The sequence below is a fragment of the Python bivittatus genome, unplaced genomic scaffold (genome assembly GCF_059951505.1).
Source record: "Python bivittatus isolate LINGU-HERP-01145 unplaced genomic scaffold, Pbiv_v1 ctg000340_np1212, whole genome shotgun sequence".
NCBI lineage: Eukaryota > Metazoa > Chordata > Lepidosauria > Squamata > Pythonidae > Python > Python bivittatus.
In genome coordinates this window covers 22,358,002-22,375,055 of record NW_028277056.1, presented here as the reverse complement: position 1 = coordinate 22,375,055, position 17,054 = coordinate 22,358,002, and the positions used below count along the sequence as shown (strand labels likewise).

General features: G+C 36.9%; 1 protein-coding gene across 2 annotated transcripts in view; it reads left to right on the top strand.

The window, feature by feature from the left end:
- FLT1 (fms related receptor tyrosine kinase 1) overlaps window positions 1–17,054 on the top strand; it is a 124,365-nt gene that overhangs the window by 29,123 nt on the left and 78,188 nt on the right. For both annotated transcript variants that reach the window (XM_088140696.1, XM_007426892.3), the window contains exons 5-10: window positions 2,219–2,381; window positions 2,471–2,607; window positions 4,345–4,519; window positions 5,166–5,283; window positions 10,850–11,019; window positions 11,810–11,966. In XM_088140696.1, coding sequence (XP_087996822.1) covers window positions 2,219–2,381; window positions 2,471–2,607; window positions 4,345–4,519; window positions 5,166–5,283; window positions 10,850–11,019; window positions 11,810–11,966 — 920 coding nt within the window. The remainder of the gene's footprint in view (window positions 1–2,218; window positions 2,382–2,470; window positions 2,608–4,344; window positions 4,520–5,165; window positions 5,284–10,849; window positions 11,020–11,809; window positions 11,967–17,054) is intronic.

The following is a 17,054-nucleotide window of genomic DNA, read 5'->3' as shown; positions in this document are numbered from 1 at the left end:
AATCCCCCCCTTCAGCAGTCTGCTGAAGGGCTTCCTACGCACTGATTTCCACAGGAAGATGCAATGAAGAAACACCTCTCATTTTCAGTAGCTATGCCACCGTCACTACTAATGGAAAGTCTTGCTTCTGAGAAATCGTGGGAGATATTTCTGCTCACAGTTGCTCTGAGCAGAGATTTGGAAGAGAACGTAGACCTGCTATAATTTTAAGCATCGGTAATTAAGAGGGGCTGGCAGTTTCTATCATTGAGTTCTCTAAGTAGATGAACTGAATTTCAAAAGTATCTAATGCTGCATTCATAGACTATCAAAAATTGTGGTTTGCATTTGGAACAATTAGCACATATAGATACCCAACAGGGTAAATAGCACAGGACGTAAAGCAGGTTTAATATAGTTAATTGGAAGAAGAAGATCCATCTCCCCCACACACAGCCCTCCCAGCATAATAATAATAACAACAACTGATTATGTGCCATCAAGTCATAGTCAACTCTTAGCGACCACATAGATTTTTAATAATAATAATAATTATTATTATTATTATTATTTAGAAACAAACAGAAACAAGGTAGAAAAACCATACAGTGCATGGCTTCTGGAATACTTTCCAACCCCTTTACATGTTCTTCTCTGTGTCAGAATAAAGCATTAGCATGTACGCCTGTGTCCCTGCTCTCCCCTTGTGTTGCATCTGTGCCCAGGGAAGCACAGGGCAACTTGCATATTCTCTGCTCCGGGTCAAGTGATCAGAAGGGAGAGGGTTCAGAATTAAACAGCCTGCAGCATTCTAAGCTGCTGTCCAGCTACCTCTCCCAGAGGGTTGCACTGGGGGAAGTTGGAAGGATCTTTTTTCTCCACAACTCCCAGCCTGATTCAGACCAGTTTTGGACTTGATACTTCTTTCGCTGGCTTGTCTCCCACACTGACTATGATCCTGTTTGTTCAGTTTTCAGAGGTTAATCTTGCTGATGGACTGATACACGGATGGGCAGAGGCTTGACCCCCTTTACATAAGTTATTTCCTTCTGTACATTTGGAAATAATAAAAAGGAAAATCCCAGACATATTTGTGGTGTGGTCCCATGACACTGCCTCATTGCCTCTCCCTTCCCACAGGACCATTAAGTGCAGCCCTTGACCACTAAAATATCTACTATATTTTATTTTATTTATTGCCAATTCTTTCTACTACAAATAATAGTCATTTGGGTTTATCTGGCATGGCTCTAAAGGCACAGATATATCCCATTTAGAAAACTGCCTTTCACATAAAAAATATTTATGTTGCAAATTCAGAGGCAAAGTTGCCATTATGTATGTGATGTGCTTGCTAATAAAAGGAGAACCACTTCTTACTAAATACTCAGAATAATCCATATTTGTCAACAGGAAATTCAAAGCAGGGGGATTTTGCTTGGAAAGTCCCATGGGCTTTTGCACCATGATGAATAATGAAATTTGGGGGTGGTGGGACATGAAATAGTCAAATTTTTAAACCAATATTTTACTGTACTAAAAGACCAAAAAGTTATCAGAAATCTTCTGTGTCATAATTAGATGGTTTACTGACCTCTGCAATATCATCGTCCATGCCAAATGCAAATCATTCCCAACATATTTTAACCGCAGCCCCCAAGGCCTTCTCATCATCCGTGGTCCAAATGTGTTCATGGGTTTGTAGCTGAGGAGCACCTTTAGTCAACCATCGCTCTGTCCATGCTAGTCAACAGCTGAGCGGTAGGCCAATTAGTGCACTGTTTCTCTGCTTGAAATCAATCAGTCACTAAGTTGACATCTGCCCCTACCCAGAGCTTCCAATTTTTTATGAAGCAAGGCAAAAAGATTTTCAGTTTACCTGGTACTGTTCTATCAAGCTATATTAATTGCATTATCCCAGCAAACCCAGGGTCCGGCAAAAAAACATTAAAAAACTTGTGTTTGGGGACTTCTCTCTAAGCTGGGTTGCATGAAATGGAGCTGTAAGAAGGAAGAAAATATCCACAAGCACAAGATACCCTCACTCAAGTGCAGTTTTCATAAACAGCAGAAGTATCAGTGTGTGCAACAGAAGAGGCATATTCTACAACTGCTTGATGTTTTCTGTTCATAAAATGTTATAAAACATATAAATGATATTAATCATTTATTACCTCTAGAATAAATAAGTACTAAAGAAGAAAATAAAGAGGGAAATAATGCATGAATTTCATTTCAGATGCCAGGAGGAACTATCATTCCTGATGGGAAAACAGTCATCTGGGATAACACTAAAGGCTTCATAATTCCAAAAGCAACATACAAATTCATAGGGCTTCTTAGCTGCGAAACTACTATTGATGGTCATGAATATAGCACCAAATACCTGACATATAGGCTAAGTAAGTATTTTTCTATTCACCTCAGTCTTTCTTTCTATCTGTTTAACTAATCAACCATCCAGTTCATTTTGCTTTCTTGCATTACATAGACAATGAAATCATTAGTGTCCAGGTGAATGATTCAAAACCAGTGAAGTTATTCAAAGGACAAAGTCTTGTTCTCAACTGTAGTATCACTGCAGCCTGGAACACCAGAGTGCAAATTACATGGACTTATCCTGGTGAGGTGTGTGCTCTTTTCTTTTCTTTTTAAAACACTAATTAGAAGCAGACCTAATAAGAATTTTATGTAGATAAGTTTACTTATTTGATTGTCCCTTTGCTGATTTTTGTTATTTGATTCATTTTCTTTTCCAACTCATTGCATCATTGAATGAGCAAGACTTTACCTAATGTAGTTGCATAAATTCACTGTGGATATTTCATAATAACAAATTTATTTTTAAAAGTTTCAAACTTGGAAATTTCTTAGGTGCCATGATTAGTAATACTTATTACACAATGTCAAAGGGTTTTATTTTATAATAGACTTCCTCAAAGTGGGCTTCCAACTCAGTTTCAGGAAGATACTAGTTCATTTGTTCAAGATTTCAGTTGTTCCCTGAGCAAATTATTTCTACAATGCCAAAAATATGGTTACCAATCTTTTCTTCACCACATTTTTAGCATGTTCAGCCTTGTACAAATATCTGCCATATATCCAAGAAAATCTTGTCACTGCTATTGGTTCTTAATAAGGTTGATGTACTGTATGTATGGGATAACTCAAACTTAGTATCTTAAGTAAGTATCTTAAATATCTTAAGTAAATATCTTAAGTATCTTACTTAAGATTACATTGCAAAAGGTCCACTAATAATAATTTCCCTTTTGTTGATAGAAGAACTTCCACCTTCCATCTACATACATACAGAAGGCCAATGGATGTGATATTGCTACCAGATCTCCTCCCATTTTTCTTGGTTCTACCCATTTTTGAGTGTACCACACAAGTCTGAATGCAGACTTCAGTCCAAAATAATTTCCCTGCTTACATGCTGAAGGATGATTAATAATTTTTAGCATAGACATTTGTGTCATACTATGGATATTGATAGTGATACATATAGTAATAAAAAGCATTTCTATACTGCTTCTGATTATAGAAAAAACTGCTCTATGAACCCTGTAAAATCATTCTAAAATAGCAGGTTCTGCACTGAGTGGATGTTGAACTAGATGATCTTCAGTTCTTAGATACCTTCCAATTCAATGTTTTTATCATTGTATGTCTAAGAACTACATAAAAACAGCATGAAAATGGAGTTAAAGTTTAACCCAAACCATGCATTAAAATAGAACTATTAGGGAGGAATTAGGAGCTGGGGAAAGCCAGTGTGAAGTGGTGGGTTTTTAAAATATCTAAAGGAATAAAGCCAATGAAATAGGTGCAGAGATTTTGGAGTCAGGCTCATTTAAATTATGTAAATGTTCCTGTAACTCACTTGATTTTTATCAGAATTAGAAGTCACAATGCCCCTCCTATAAAGATAAATCTGCTGAATTTCCATCCAACAGCATATGTATTTTATCTAAATACAGCCAATTGGCCCCAGACAAGACCCAAAAACTCAATTAATTCCTTTATGTCTTGGCTATGAAAACGGCAGATACCGTAGAATTATAATTTTTCAAGCATGCAGAAGAGTATTAACCATTTCACAAATAGTGGGAATGGGAATAAAGTAATTCATAAGTCTCAACTCATGTGACATTTTTGTCCATGTAGATTTGTGTGCCCTTTTGAAGAATTACCTTTCAAGATCAATTAGTGGACAGTTTCCAAATCCAATTAAGCAATCTTTGTCTGGACAGCAAATTATCTCTAATCTGGAGCTGCATGTTAAATTGTGACCACTGTTTAAATTCCAACTAAAAATTGCTGATAGTAATAAATCCTGTGTTATTTTTTTCTCCTGTCTAGGCAAGCAAAAGAGGCACCATTAGTAGAAGCATTGTACAAAGAAAAGATGGACCCAACCTATTCTATAGCATCCTTGTTGTCGATAAAGTCCATGATATAGATAAAGGCCAATACATTTGCAATGTTAAGAGTGGGCCATCGCTTAAATCAGATAACATAACAGTTCTTATTTATGGTAAGACATAGTTTGTGTGCCTCAAATGTCAGCTACTCATACTCCAAAGGCAAGGATTGGGGTCTAGAGGTTAGATGAGGCCATCGTTATGTTGTGCTTTTTCCAATTTGAGTCGGTTTGTCATGTGCACTCAGAGTCATAACTGTATAAACTGATTAAATAAATAAGGATATAGCTATGTGTGACATGCCAATGCTAGAACATTTTTTGCTTCTGGCTTAAAAGCAGCTGCTTGAGGCACTGGAGAGTTTCTTCTTCATGCCACTGCCTCAGTATTTTAAATGTAGCTTTCATTTCAAGTCCACAGGGCAATGAATTTCATATGTTCTTATTATAAGTATACTGTACTTATTAATAACTATGCTCAGGCTACTTACTAATGTGTTTTATGGTTTGCATTGTTTTTATGTTGCAAGCGATATTGGAATTCTTCAGGAGAACCCTGATTTTATTGGTTGATTAGTGAGGGCATCTTGAAGAGGGCTTATTATATTGCTCTTTGCATCCAAAAGTATTCCTAGTGATTTTGGCAGTCCCTCAGATAGTCTTTCATGTATAAATTATATTGCTTATATCATACTTTGTATTCACCAGTATCATTATCTTTAAAACATGATTTTTCTTTCTTTTTTTCTTTTCTTTAAAGATAAAGCATTTATCACTTTACAGCATCGACAAAAAAACATGCTGGATGTTATGTCTGGCAAGAAGTCCTATCGACTTTCTATGAAAGTGAAAGCGTTTCCTACACCAGAGGTTATATGGTAGGATTACAGTTACTTCTGCATAGAGAAAGAAACCACTTATTTGACAAGATAACCTATTTCCCCAGGATTAAATAGGTCACCTCCAAGTAAAAATATATTGAATAAAGATGTCCTGAAATGGACTTGGAATATCTGGTTCAATGTCCACTATTTAAGAATTTGTGAGATGGCTGTATTAATTTCATTGTGATTTTTGTCTTGTAGTAAAAGGAATTCAGCATATTTTATCAGAAAGAATACTGTAGCATTCTGTCACATATTTAATATTCAAGGAGGAAATGTCAAATCATTAATTTTTAATAGAGCCATTTTCAAATTAGATTTATAGCTTTCTCTTGTGTTTAAAATCTTCACGAAAATAAAATATTGTTGGAAGATTTACAAGAAATCAAACAAGAGCTTGTTGAAATAGTGCCTATGTTTTTTTCAGAGTGATTTATGCATTAGACAGGGGTGCACAATATTTACTGAGTCAAGAACTACACTAATGTTGAATAGTATGTTGGAAGCCATATTGCAAACAAGCTTGGAACTATATAAACATATTTTTAAAGTATGTGTGTGGTGGGAGAGGATATGGAGAAAGTGTGACAAATTAATATTAACATTATTCCTTTTAATTAATCTATCACATTTTAACATAAACACATATGGTGATCCCGATCCTCTCATAGTTTAAAATAAATTTAGAAGTATGTAAACCCTCAGATCATTATTTCCTACACATACAACACACACAGAGTTTTGTATAGAAGAAATGGGATAGCAGTGGTATGTGGGTTTGTTGTTGATATGCAACAGACTCAGGAAATATGAAGGGGACATGCCTGATTCCATGATGAGCTACATGCAATCCCAAGGCCACAGGATGAATCTATGCATTCAAATAAGAATGTCATTCTGGAACAACGTGTCACTTTCCGGGCATCTACAGCAAAGAGCTCTTATTAGGCTAAATTGGAGACGATCAAAGGATCTAGTTTCTATTGGTGGCCACCAAATATCTATACATAGACCATGCAGGGGACCTAATGGCAGTCACCTTGTCTGTTGTTGTTCTCAAGCAACTGACAGTCAACATAAAGCCCTCTTATTTTCCTCCCTCCCAATTCCACAGACATATGAAAATTTATAAATGTAACATAGGAATCAGTTCTAACTTTTGTCACTGGCATTTTCATTTTGACACCTTCTTTCTTCATAATAAGATGTGAACGTTTAAAAAGATATGTTTAGGAAGGATAGGAAGTTATTTTAACTGGTGCCTAATTTTGTGATGCTTATTAAATTATATAAATTATATTTGTAGTGATTGAAATGATAAATACTTGTGGGCTTTGGTTCAAATTCATTCATTAGCAAGATAAAAAGGAAATCACTTACTTATGATATAATGGGAACTTCCTCTCTCTGTCAGTGAGAGAATTGGCCCATGTGCCTTTCTCCTGTACAGTGACAGCCCCATAATAGCATACTTAATGAATCATTTAAGAATGCCCATGACATATTCCTTCAGCATATATTTAGGTTCATGGTTAGAAGTGCCCATGTTTTCCATTTGGATATAATATAGTCCTTTATCAGCCTGACATTTTGGACAACAATTCTCACCATCCTGGCTGACTTGAGATAACAGGATAATAGTAGCCCCGCCAAATTACCAAGGTGGGAAAGTTTCAGGTCAGAACTCTCAGAATGTCTGTTTGTTGATTACCCCGCCCGCCCTGCAGCCCCCCCCCCCAGCTCAACATTGTAGCTTCCACGTCTGAAGCATATTCATTATGAAACCTGACTGAAATCTTTTTGCTGAGAGAGAAATTGTCTAGGCATGCACGAAGTACTGAACATGACACAGTAATTCGTTCAGAACAATAAAACTATTCAGTTAAAATGCAACCATAACAGTTATTACAGTGTTTCTCCTTCTGACTTCTGGAGAGAAAAGTTACATTGACAGAGGATTCATGAGAAAAAAGTATAAATAAACAGTCTCAAATGAATATTCTGCCCATGGACTCTCGCAGTCTTAAAAAGGTTCTGAATCAGGCTCCCAAGTTTTGTCTATTTTGTTTTTGGTTGAGGTCATATACTTCCTGATTTTATTGCACTGCATGACTTTACCTGCCTACGCTTTTACTTGCTTCCTGTCCAGTTGATTCAGCAGTTGCTCTGAATCACTGTGTTAAAATAATCAGTTACTGTACTTAAAGGCCCCTTAACTTTAAGGCAGTGAGGAATGAATATGTCCGTGCACAGAGGGAGGCAAGAAAGCAGCTTTGCCTACTAATGAAGTCGAAGTATCGCTCACTCACTCACTCACTCACTCACACGCACCCTGTAAAATACTAAGTACCTATATTAGATTCTTAGAAAAATGAAGACATCATATTTCCGTTTTTGTGTCTTGTAGCCTAGATGCCTCAATATGTGGCTTCGTTTGCTAATGACAGCTTTAAAATTAGGTGCCAATTACCTAAAGCCATGGTATTTGCTTGTAAAGGAAATTCCCCAATTTATTAATTTACACATTAGTTCAATGAAGGCTACCTTTCCATCTTTCTGTCTGTTAAACCTGTGAAATGGCCTTAACACTTTGGTGAGAAAATATTAGGCCTATAGCGTGATTGGGAAGTTGAAAAACATCCTGGAAGAAGACAATAGCCAACAGTTAATACATAGTTGCTATTAGAACTGTCCATGAGGTTACAAGAAATTAAGCTTGCCTCAAACTTTTTAGAAACATTTATTTAATGGTCTACTGGTTAATGGTCTAACAGAAGATGCATTTCATAAATCTTAGAAGTGCACAAAAGTATGTATATAGACAGGTGATTCATGAGGTGAGGACAGTACTTCTTTGAACCTAGTTTGTTCAGAGTATCAGGGCACTAATGTCCCTTGAAGACATGTTGTTGGCATTACTGCTGAAGTATCATTAGAGATAAATGTCTTGGACAGATTCACTCTAGAGAAGTAACACACAGAGGAAGGATTAACCCCCCTGCTCTATGCCACAACCTCCATCAGAGTAAGATCCCTTACAATTTGGCCCAGAGAGGGGAATGTGTTTGTTTCTGCTAACCCATTGTTTTGCTAAAAGTTTCATACAACTTCTATAGTTCTAAATGGCCTGAGATTTTCTTGGGTCATGAACACAATATTTAAGGAGTGTTTTTATATTACTTGCCTGAGAAACAATGGTATCAATTTTGATCTCATTTTTGCTTTTGTTTTCATTCAAATCATTCTAAATGGTAGTGGCTATTCCTGAATTCATTAGTGTTTCACAAAAGCTGTGCTACAAGACTGATTAGGAAAACAGTTCCCTACGTACACGTGTGGCATTAGTTCACCATACTTGCAGCCAAATTTAATGTATGCTCTAAAGTTGGATTTCCACCTTTGAAACAATCACATTTCTAAATGAAAAATAGAAGCTGGAAAAGAGTTGGATGCAAGCCCACAGCCTGGGAATGCTACTTGACTCTCACTTGTCACTGGATTTACTGGATTGGAGCACATTTGCCCAATCACAACTGGTGGCTTGCTATGACTTTTCCTGGCCTAGTTCAATCTGGCAATTGCCTCTTGACTACTTGACTACCACCATTTATTCTTCTGAGAACCAGTCTTAAAAAAACGTTTGGAAGTTGCTGGTGGTGGAAAAATGTGGCTGCTAGGCTGCTAATTGGTGCAAGATATAGGGATTGTTTGATTCCTCTCCTGAGGGACCAGCATTAGTCGCCAATTGTTTATCAGGTGCAATTTAATATCTTAAATGACTTAAGGCTTGACTAAGACTACTTCTCTGCTATTAGCCTGTTCAGGTTTTAAAATCTGAAGAAGTCCTGTTTTTCTGGCACTTGGAAAGGACCTTCCCCTGTGTGACTCCTAGGCTGTGGAATCTCTGCCTTTAGGGGACACATTTCACCCTGGTTAAAACTCTGAGAACGACCAAGCCTCAAATCTTTGACCAGAATTTCATGGGCAAATGTCAACTGGCACGGTCAATTGAAATGGTTAATTACAAATTGTCAATTTTGTGTGTACTATTATTTTTCAGTTTTCTCTCCTTTCCTCTCTTTTTATGTCAGTTTTTGATAGCTACCCAGATTGAATAGAAATGCAGGACATACCTCAAATAAATAATAAAAATAATAATGTGCATTAAAGTAATAAGCAGATGTTAGCATTGTTATATTAAATATTTAATTCTAATTAGCCTTTTACAAGACCTAAAATGAAACCATATATTTTAAAAAATCTTGTTAAAAATTTTGGCAAATTAGCAATTATTAGTGGCATCAGATTCCCAACATCACACTTGGTTGTATCCTCTCATCTTCTATGACTGGTGTGTATGGGGAAGGGGGCTTCAACCTTTTTTTTTTACTAAAGACTACCATTTCTTTCTATAAGTCAGCCTCTGAGAACCATAGCAATAGTGGTAGTAATTGAATGATATCAGAGGAGAAGGAAAAACTCTAACTTTTTTAGAGTGGTGTGTCATAGAGTTTAACCATTTAGGGTAACTTTCAAAAGAAGCAGTTATTGCACTCTGGGTGATCATTTAGTCCAGACAACTACACTCAATATAATAGACCTTCATGATCACTGAAGGAAAGGGGAAGTTAGGGAAGTAACACAGAATCATTTAAATGTTATGCTGATCTTAAACATGACATTTCAAAAACTTGGAGTCATTTTCAGTTTCAATTTATTATGGCCAGTAAAATTCTTAGCTTTGTGGATTTAAATATGGCATTTTTTCTGGGTTATATATTCAAATGGTTTGATGTTCCCTAGACATTTTAAACTTGGAATGTCTTTTAATAAAGAAATAAATCGGGGGAATTCCACACTCCAGGGGACTTGTGGCTGCAGCTAACTCCTTTCACTTTTCCATATCCATATGTTTCCCTAATAATATTTAATACAAGTAATGTGTGACATATCATTTCATGAGTACTTCAAACACTTCACATTTCTTTTAACAAGTAGAACTTGAGTAGTACTAAGGGGATGAGTAAAAATGAAGATTATTAGCAGCCACACATTCTTCATGTAATATGTAGTTCAATCCATATGGATTATGAATAAATCCAGTAAATTGTCCATTAATTATCTTTTAAACATTTATAAAGTCTTGTAATCTAATTTGTTCCTCAAACCCTCAATATGTTATGTCAGAGTTGCACAGCAGGGCTGGATCTGGTCCTCAGAAGACTTGGATGTGGGTCCCCTAAAAATTATTCAAAGCCTGTCATTAAGCGCTGCTATTTTTCATGGAAATAAGTGGGAAATTAATAAAGGCACAAAGGGAGAGTAATCATATTAACCACATTAATGAAATTTAAATGCTATCAATTTCAGTTTTTATCCCTGCTTCTTCATCCTGGCCTCAATTATGAAGTGTGCCTCTAGCATGCTACTGAAAGAATAAGTGTGGTCCTTGATCCATAAACACATGCACTGCTTGTTTCCTATGAAATGGTTATATATTACATAGATAACATATGTAGTGACATCATAAGCAATTATGGATTTGGTTATCCTTTCACAGGTTGAAGGATGGGTTACCTGCTGCTGAAATGTGTGCCCGATATAAAATTAAAGGTTACTCACTAATCATAAAACATGTTGCTGAAGAAGATGCAGGGAACTACACTATAATGTTGAATACGCGGCAGTGGAACCTACATAAAAACTTAACAATAACACTCAGAATAAATGGTGAGTCCACAGTAATATTGATATCAATGATAGTAAACTGCAATCCTGTAAACACTTACTTGAAAATTAAGTACTGTTGAATTCTAAGTAAACATAAACATTCTAAATATGATTCCATTGTCAAAGATCACATTATTATGCTGGAATCACCCTATCTGACAAAGAGATTAATGTCTAAAAAAAGAGCATTTCCATATTCAGCTTTTGTGCCACCAGCTGACTAGCCAATGTGCTGCACTACCATGCAAATGTCTATAAAGACTGCTTGTTTGAACCAGGCAGCACTGCCTGCAGCCAGTGCCCTGTTCTCATCTTCACTCTTCACCTCATTGCAGTGGCTTCTTACAAAAAGAAGGGAAAAAATAAACAAGCTAGTTGCTGTCAGGTGAGCAGCAAAATTGCTTCTCTGCTGGAGAAGGATGGGGTGGAAGGAGCTCAGGCACTTGGATTCTGGAGAGAAAGGGGAAATTCTAGAGGCAAGAGTTAGGACAAGTTAGAAATCTGTAGCCCCAGAGCAAGCACTGCAAAACTGCTGTTGCAGCACCTCTGAAGTAGAAGACAAATAGATTACCTTGAGGAGTTAATTTCTGACTTTCCAAGATTGTTGGAAGCCCCACTGCATTGTAGGGACACATATGTGCAGCTATGATGTCAGATCAACACATCAACACACACTGCATGTGGAAGGAACCAAAGTCTTAGTTTTTCTTTTGAGACAGTAATGTGCACTTTCTTTCCATTTTATTTTAGAATAAGATTTCAGTTTATTCCTGTTCTTGTTTGTTAACAGTGAAACCTCAGATTTATGAAAAAGTGTCGTCAATTCCTGGTCCTAATCTCTATCAACTAGGAACTAAGCAAATTTTAACATGCATTGTTTATGGTATTCCTCAACCTATGATCAAATGGACTTGGCAACCATGTCAACAGAATCATTCCAGAACAAGGTATACCATTTTAGATCCTTGCTTACAGTACTCTATCATTGCCCTCCAATGTTTTCATTAAAAGTCGTCTTCATACAATTTGCAACTCAAATTAATACATTTGTGATGTCTTAAGGTTAAAAATTATGGTTCAAATTAATTATATTGGTATTTCAAGCTACTTATATAGAGGAGGAAGTGGGACACTTCGATGATGCAAAAGTTGGTTTTATTGTGGAGTTCTTGGTGCCCATTGAGACTGGTCATTTGCTTGCAGATGCTTCATTACCCAACTAGGTAACTTCATCAGTGCTGCTGGTTTTGTTCCTTGGGCAGGTCATGTGAAGACATTATTGGGATGAGAAGAAATTAAACAAACGCTGTGTTTTACCCTGAAATTATAGCATGCAATATACAATGCTTATAAACATGATGCTTAATCATCAGTTTGAAGATCTTGCCTTGTATATGTGTCAGATTGACAGATCTGTAGTTTCCTGAGTCCTCTGCCTTCCCTTTTTGAAAATGGTGGTAACTTTTGCTCTCCTCCACTTTTCTCACCAGTCCTCTGGAGAAGTGCTCTGTTAAACCTTTCATTGGTTATGCTATGGTGCAGTTTTTCCTTTCCCAAGTAGCACAAACATAACCAGTTAGGGTTCCATTTCCAAAGAAGATCAAAAATAGCGGTTAAAAACTTCTGTCTTCTCACCCTCGCCCATTCATCTTATTATTGTTACTTTCTCTTTGGCTTTTCTTTTATTTCCAACATACTCACCTCATTCTGAGATTTGACTTTTTTGACAAGAGTTCCTATAGTTTCTTACACTCTTCTTTGGTTATGTTCCCCTCCTTCAATTTCTTATATATGTCCCTTCTCCCCTCACCTATATATGTCAGGACTTCTGCATATAACTGCATGTATAAAGACACGCCTTTTTAGATATCTTCCATTTTTCCTTCTTGTGGGGATTGTTTGTAATTGTGTCTTCAGTATCTTATTTTGTAGAATTTCATATTCTTCCTGGACACTTTTCTCCTTTAGAGTTTCGAGATCTGACCTATCTTCCTTAGTGTTCATAACAATCTGTTCTTCTGAGGTCCAGTATGCAGGTCTTAGTTACTCTTCTTTTGGATAGCACATATTCAAGGATAACATGATCACTTTTCCCCAAGATGCCATCTTTAATTCTTCACCTAATCCCTGCTTATTGGTGGGGATTAAGTCCAGGATAGGAGACCCTACTGTACTTTCTTTCACCTTTTGACAAATGGAGTTGTCAAGGAGAGAGGATGAGGATTCGTTAGATCTCTGGGTCTTGGCAGGGTTAGATTCTCAGAAAATGTCAAGATACTTTAAATCCTCCATTATCACTATTGCATGCCTTTTCAAAAGACTGGTCACCTGATACAAAAATACCACATCTGTAATGTCTGCCTTCCTTGGTGATCTGTAATGAACACCCCCAAACAGTATTGCCATTGTTTATTTCTTTTATTTTTACCCAAATACCTGCAACAGGTTTTCCATGGTCTGATTTTCTGTGAATGTCTCTCTCTCTCTCATTCTCTCTCTCTCTGATATCTCTCTATCTATTATCTACCTGCCCATCCTTTCTCTTGGGTCTGTTACTTATGAATAATTTATAGCCTTCCAGTGCTATGTGCTAGTCATGAGTATCATCATGAATCAGGCCATTCTCTCATCTTAAGTACTATATTGATTGGCAGTTAAGAACAGCATTCATAGCCATACCTGGAGATATCAAGGACTGAACCTGGCATCTTTTCATGAAAGAAATACGCTTACAGAGCTATGGTTCTTCCCTCCTTCCCTTTCTATTGACGGGATTACAGAGGAATAAGAATTGGCTTGGAGATGCACCACAAACTTCCGCTTACTGAATATGACCAAAATATACTGCTGGGTTTCCTACTAAGAAAAACATGATGCCCTTAATTTCTGTAAACAACAAAAATCAAAAGAAGGGAGGGGCTGGACAAAAGGGAGAAGAAATGAGTTTCAAGGAAATGGACCAGTTGTCAGCAGAAAGACATAATGAAGGAGAATTGAGCAATGAAAGACATACAGATGGAAACATTGTGGTTGCATTGTGGAAGAGAAGAAAGTTGATTATGCAACAGACTGAAAGAGGCCAACCCAATTGTTCCTTTGAAATCTGCTTTACAGTTGAAGAGTTCATAAGACTGTGGGGAAAGATTGTGCAATCTCTGAGACAAATCTCCGTATTCACACACTCACACTCTTCTGAGTGGGAGAGAAAACACATTGACAGGATTTGGTTTTAGCTTAGCTCAATAAACCATGCTTAAAACAGTTTCATTTAACCCATGAACTCAATGGCTTTCTCACATTCCTTTCACCCTTGAATGAAGACTCAAAAAGATCTTCATTATAGCTGAGTAAAAGTGCTATCCAATAGTTTTTTTCCTGGCAGTAAATATATTGGCATAAATTTTGCTGCCCATATGCCTACCACATACAGGGTATTAAGAACAGGGATTGGCGGAGCCCCCTGGCTTTGTTTCTCTGCTTTCCCATCGAACATTACTAGTCAGAGTGAACCATGCACTGAACACTCTCATTAATGTAGCTGGGGCAGAAAGTAAATTGCTCTGAGTGTAAGTACCTGGCACCATTACCTTCAAAAGGAGACTAGTTGACATCAGCTATTTATTTATTTATTTATTTATTTATTCATTCATTCATTCATTCATTCATTCATTCATTCATTCATTTAACATACTTCTATGCTGTTGCAATCCAAATGACACTCGGTGGCTTACACCAAAAGAATGCTATTCCAAAAGAACACTAAACTCATGTTGAAAATCAGCCCAAATAGTAGCTGACAGGAGTAGGGAAAGTTGTTTCATGAAGCAGCAGAGAAGGAAACAGCTCTCTGTACTACATCACCATGTAAACTTTCCTCCCGCTTCAGCCACCACTGTCCAGCTGCTGTTCAGGCTGATCCAGGTCCCTCAGCCAGGTATTGAGTCTGCACGCTACTAGGTAAAGATGAGAGGTTGGTCTGAAAAATACTCTCCTGCTGCCAAAGCAGAAGACTTTGCCCAGAAACTGAAGAGGAGAGAGGGCCTGCACTTGCTAAAGTGGACAATAGATGCTAAGCTGACTGTACCACTAACAGAATGGTCAGTAAAGTGCATTAGATGGTATCCACAGCAAAACCGTGCTGCATTAAGGGCAAGCATGACTGTAATACTGACATTGCTAAGGGCAACTTTATGCTGACTTAGGCATGGGCTTGGGATGAGACAAAGACATTGTTCTGAAAAGGTGCTATGGCAGGCTTGTGCTGTAGGTAGATGCAGATGAGGAAAGATTGAAAGACAAACCACTATGACAGTTTCACATCCAAAGAGAGAAAATAATCCCTCAATTTTTTTGCCCACAAAATTTTAATGGGGTTAGGAACAGCTATTTCTGTAAAGCAGAGTTCCCTAACCAGACGTCCTCTACATATGTTGGCTCTTGACTCCCTCAATACCACAGTCATCTTGTGTCTGTGTTGATCAGATTAGCTCTCGTTGTAGAGAAGATTGTTCAACTTGGGCACTTCAGCTGTCAGAGTGTGTGGTTAGGTGGGACAGATCTGACTCCCTTGAGCTGGGAAAGATTGTTTCTTCATGACATTTTTTATGTGACATCTCATGGCAGCTAAGAAAGCAAGTCCATTTTCTATAGAAGAGTGCAGGTCTAGATGACACTAGCTCTGTTTTTTTTAAGATTTTTTTTAAATTCCGCCTTTATTATTTTTATAAATTACTCAAGGTGGCGAACATATCTAATACTCCTCTTATTTTCTTAATCCTCCTCCTATTTTCCCCACAACAGCCTTGTGAGGTGAGTTGGGCTGAGAGAGAGTGACTGGCTCAAAGTCACTGAGCCAGCTTTCATGCCTAAAGTGGGACTCACAGTCTCCTGGTTTCTAGCCTGGTGCCTTAACCACTAGATCAAACTGGCTCTTATTATTTCATATTACCACAATAAATGAACTACTGTGTTCTGAAATAACAAAGATGTGGTCTTTTGCAGAAATCTTTTTAAAAGCTTTATGTTACCCAGTTCAGTGTGTTACACAGAATGGCATTATACACTCAGTGGAAGTCAGTTCTTTAACTTCTAGTGTCACAGTGATATTCCAATTTATAATTTAAGTGCTGATTTTATCAATATAAAATCTAAACAATGATTATGGTACATAAATTCCTCCTTGTGTTCATTCTCAGGAAGTCTGATGGTTCCAAAATTCATACTAGCCATTTTTCTATTTAACAGTATTTTTGTAGTTATTCAAGTTATTACTAAAATATTGGCCATGTTTATTGTGGTTTATTGAAGTAAATCTTCATGTAGGCCTTCCTGGGTTATGCTGCTGTTGATGAGGAAGAAGTCAATTATAAGGTAACTCCATCATGGAAATTATGGTAGCAGATGGAATTTCTGCCTGAAGGAAACCCTTACTCTATTGGGAGACAACAAACCTAATTTTATGTTGGATAGTGTGAAAATGGCTGCATCTCTATTTCTGATCTTCAGAGGTAATTGCTAAATGGCACCATTCATATATGTAACTGGAAGACATCAGTGTATGGAGAACGCCCCCCCCCCAAAACCTAATAAAGAAATTGAAAATGTTCAGTGAAAGAGGCTGTTGACTGACTGTTCAGAAGTAAGAGAAAAATCGAAGAAAAAGGGAAAGTAACAGGGTAACATGGATACTCACACTTCAGTGTCAAAAGTTCCCTGTGTTTGTTTTATTTTTCCTTTTCTTTAACCAATACTCCTGAAATTTGACCAGGTGAAACAACTACCTAGTTCCTGCCTGAATCCAAAATTCTGCTTTAAGGACAATACATCTTTGGAATTTTAAAATAATGAAGTTAAAGGTCAGGTATAATAATTAATTGAAAGATTCCAAAGTGTTTTGGGTCAACAAAGTAAAAAAAAAAAAAATTGACATGTGATGCTCAAAACAGATTTGCATCTAGAATATATATTTTGTCAAATTATTTCTATATCTAGTAATAATAACAGTTATTTCCATTTATATCATGCCTTTTTACCCT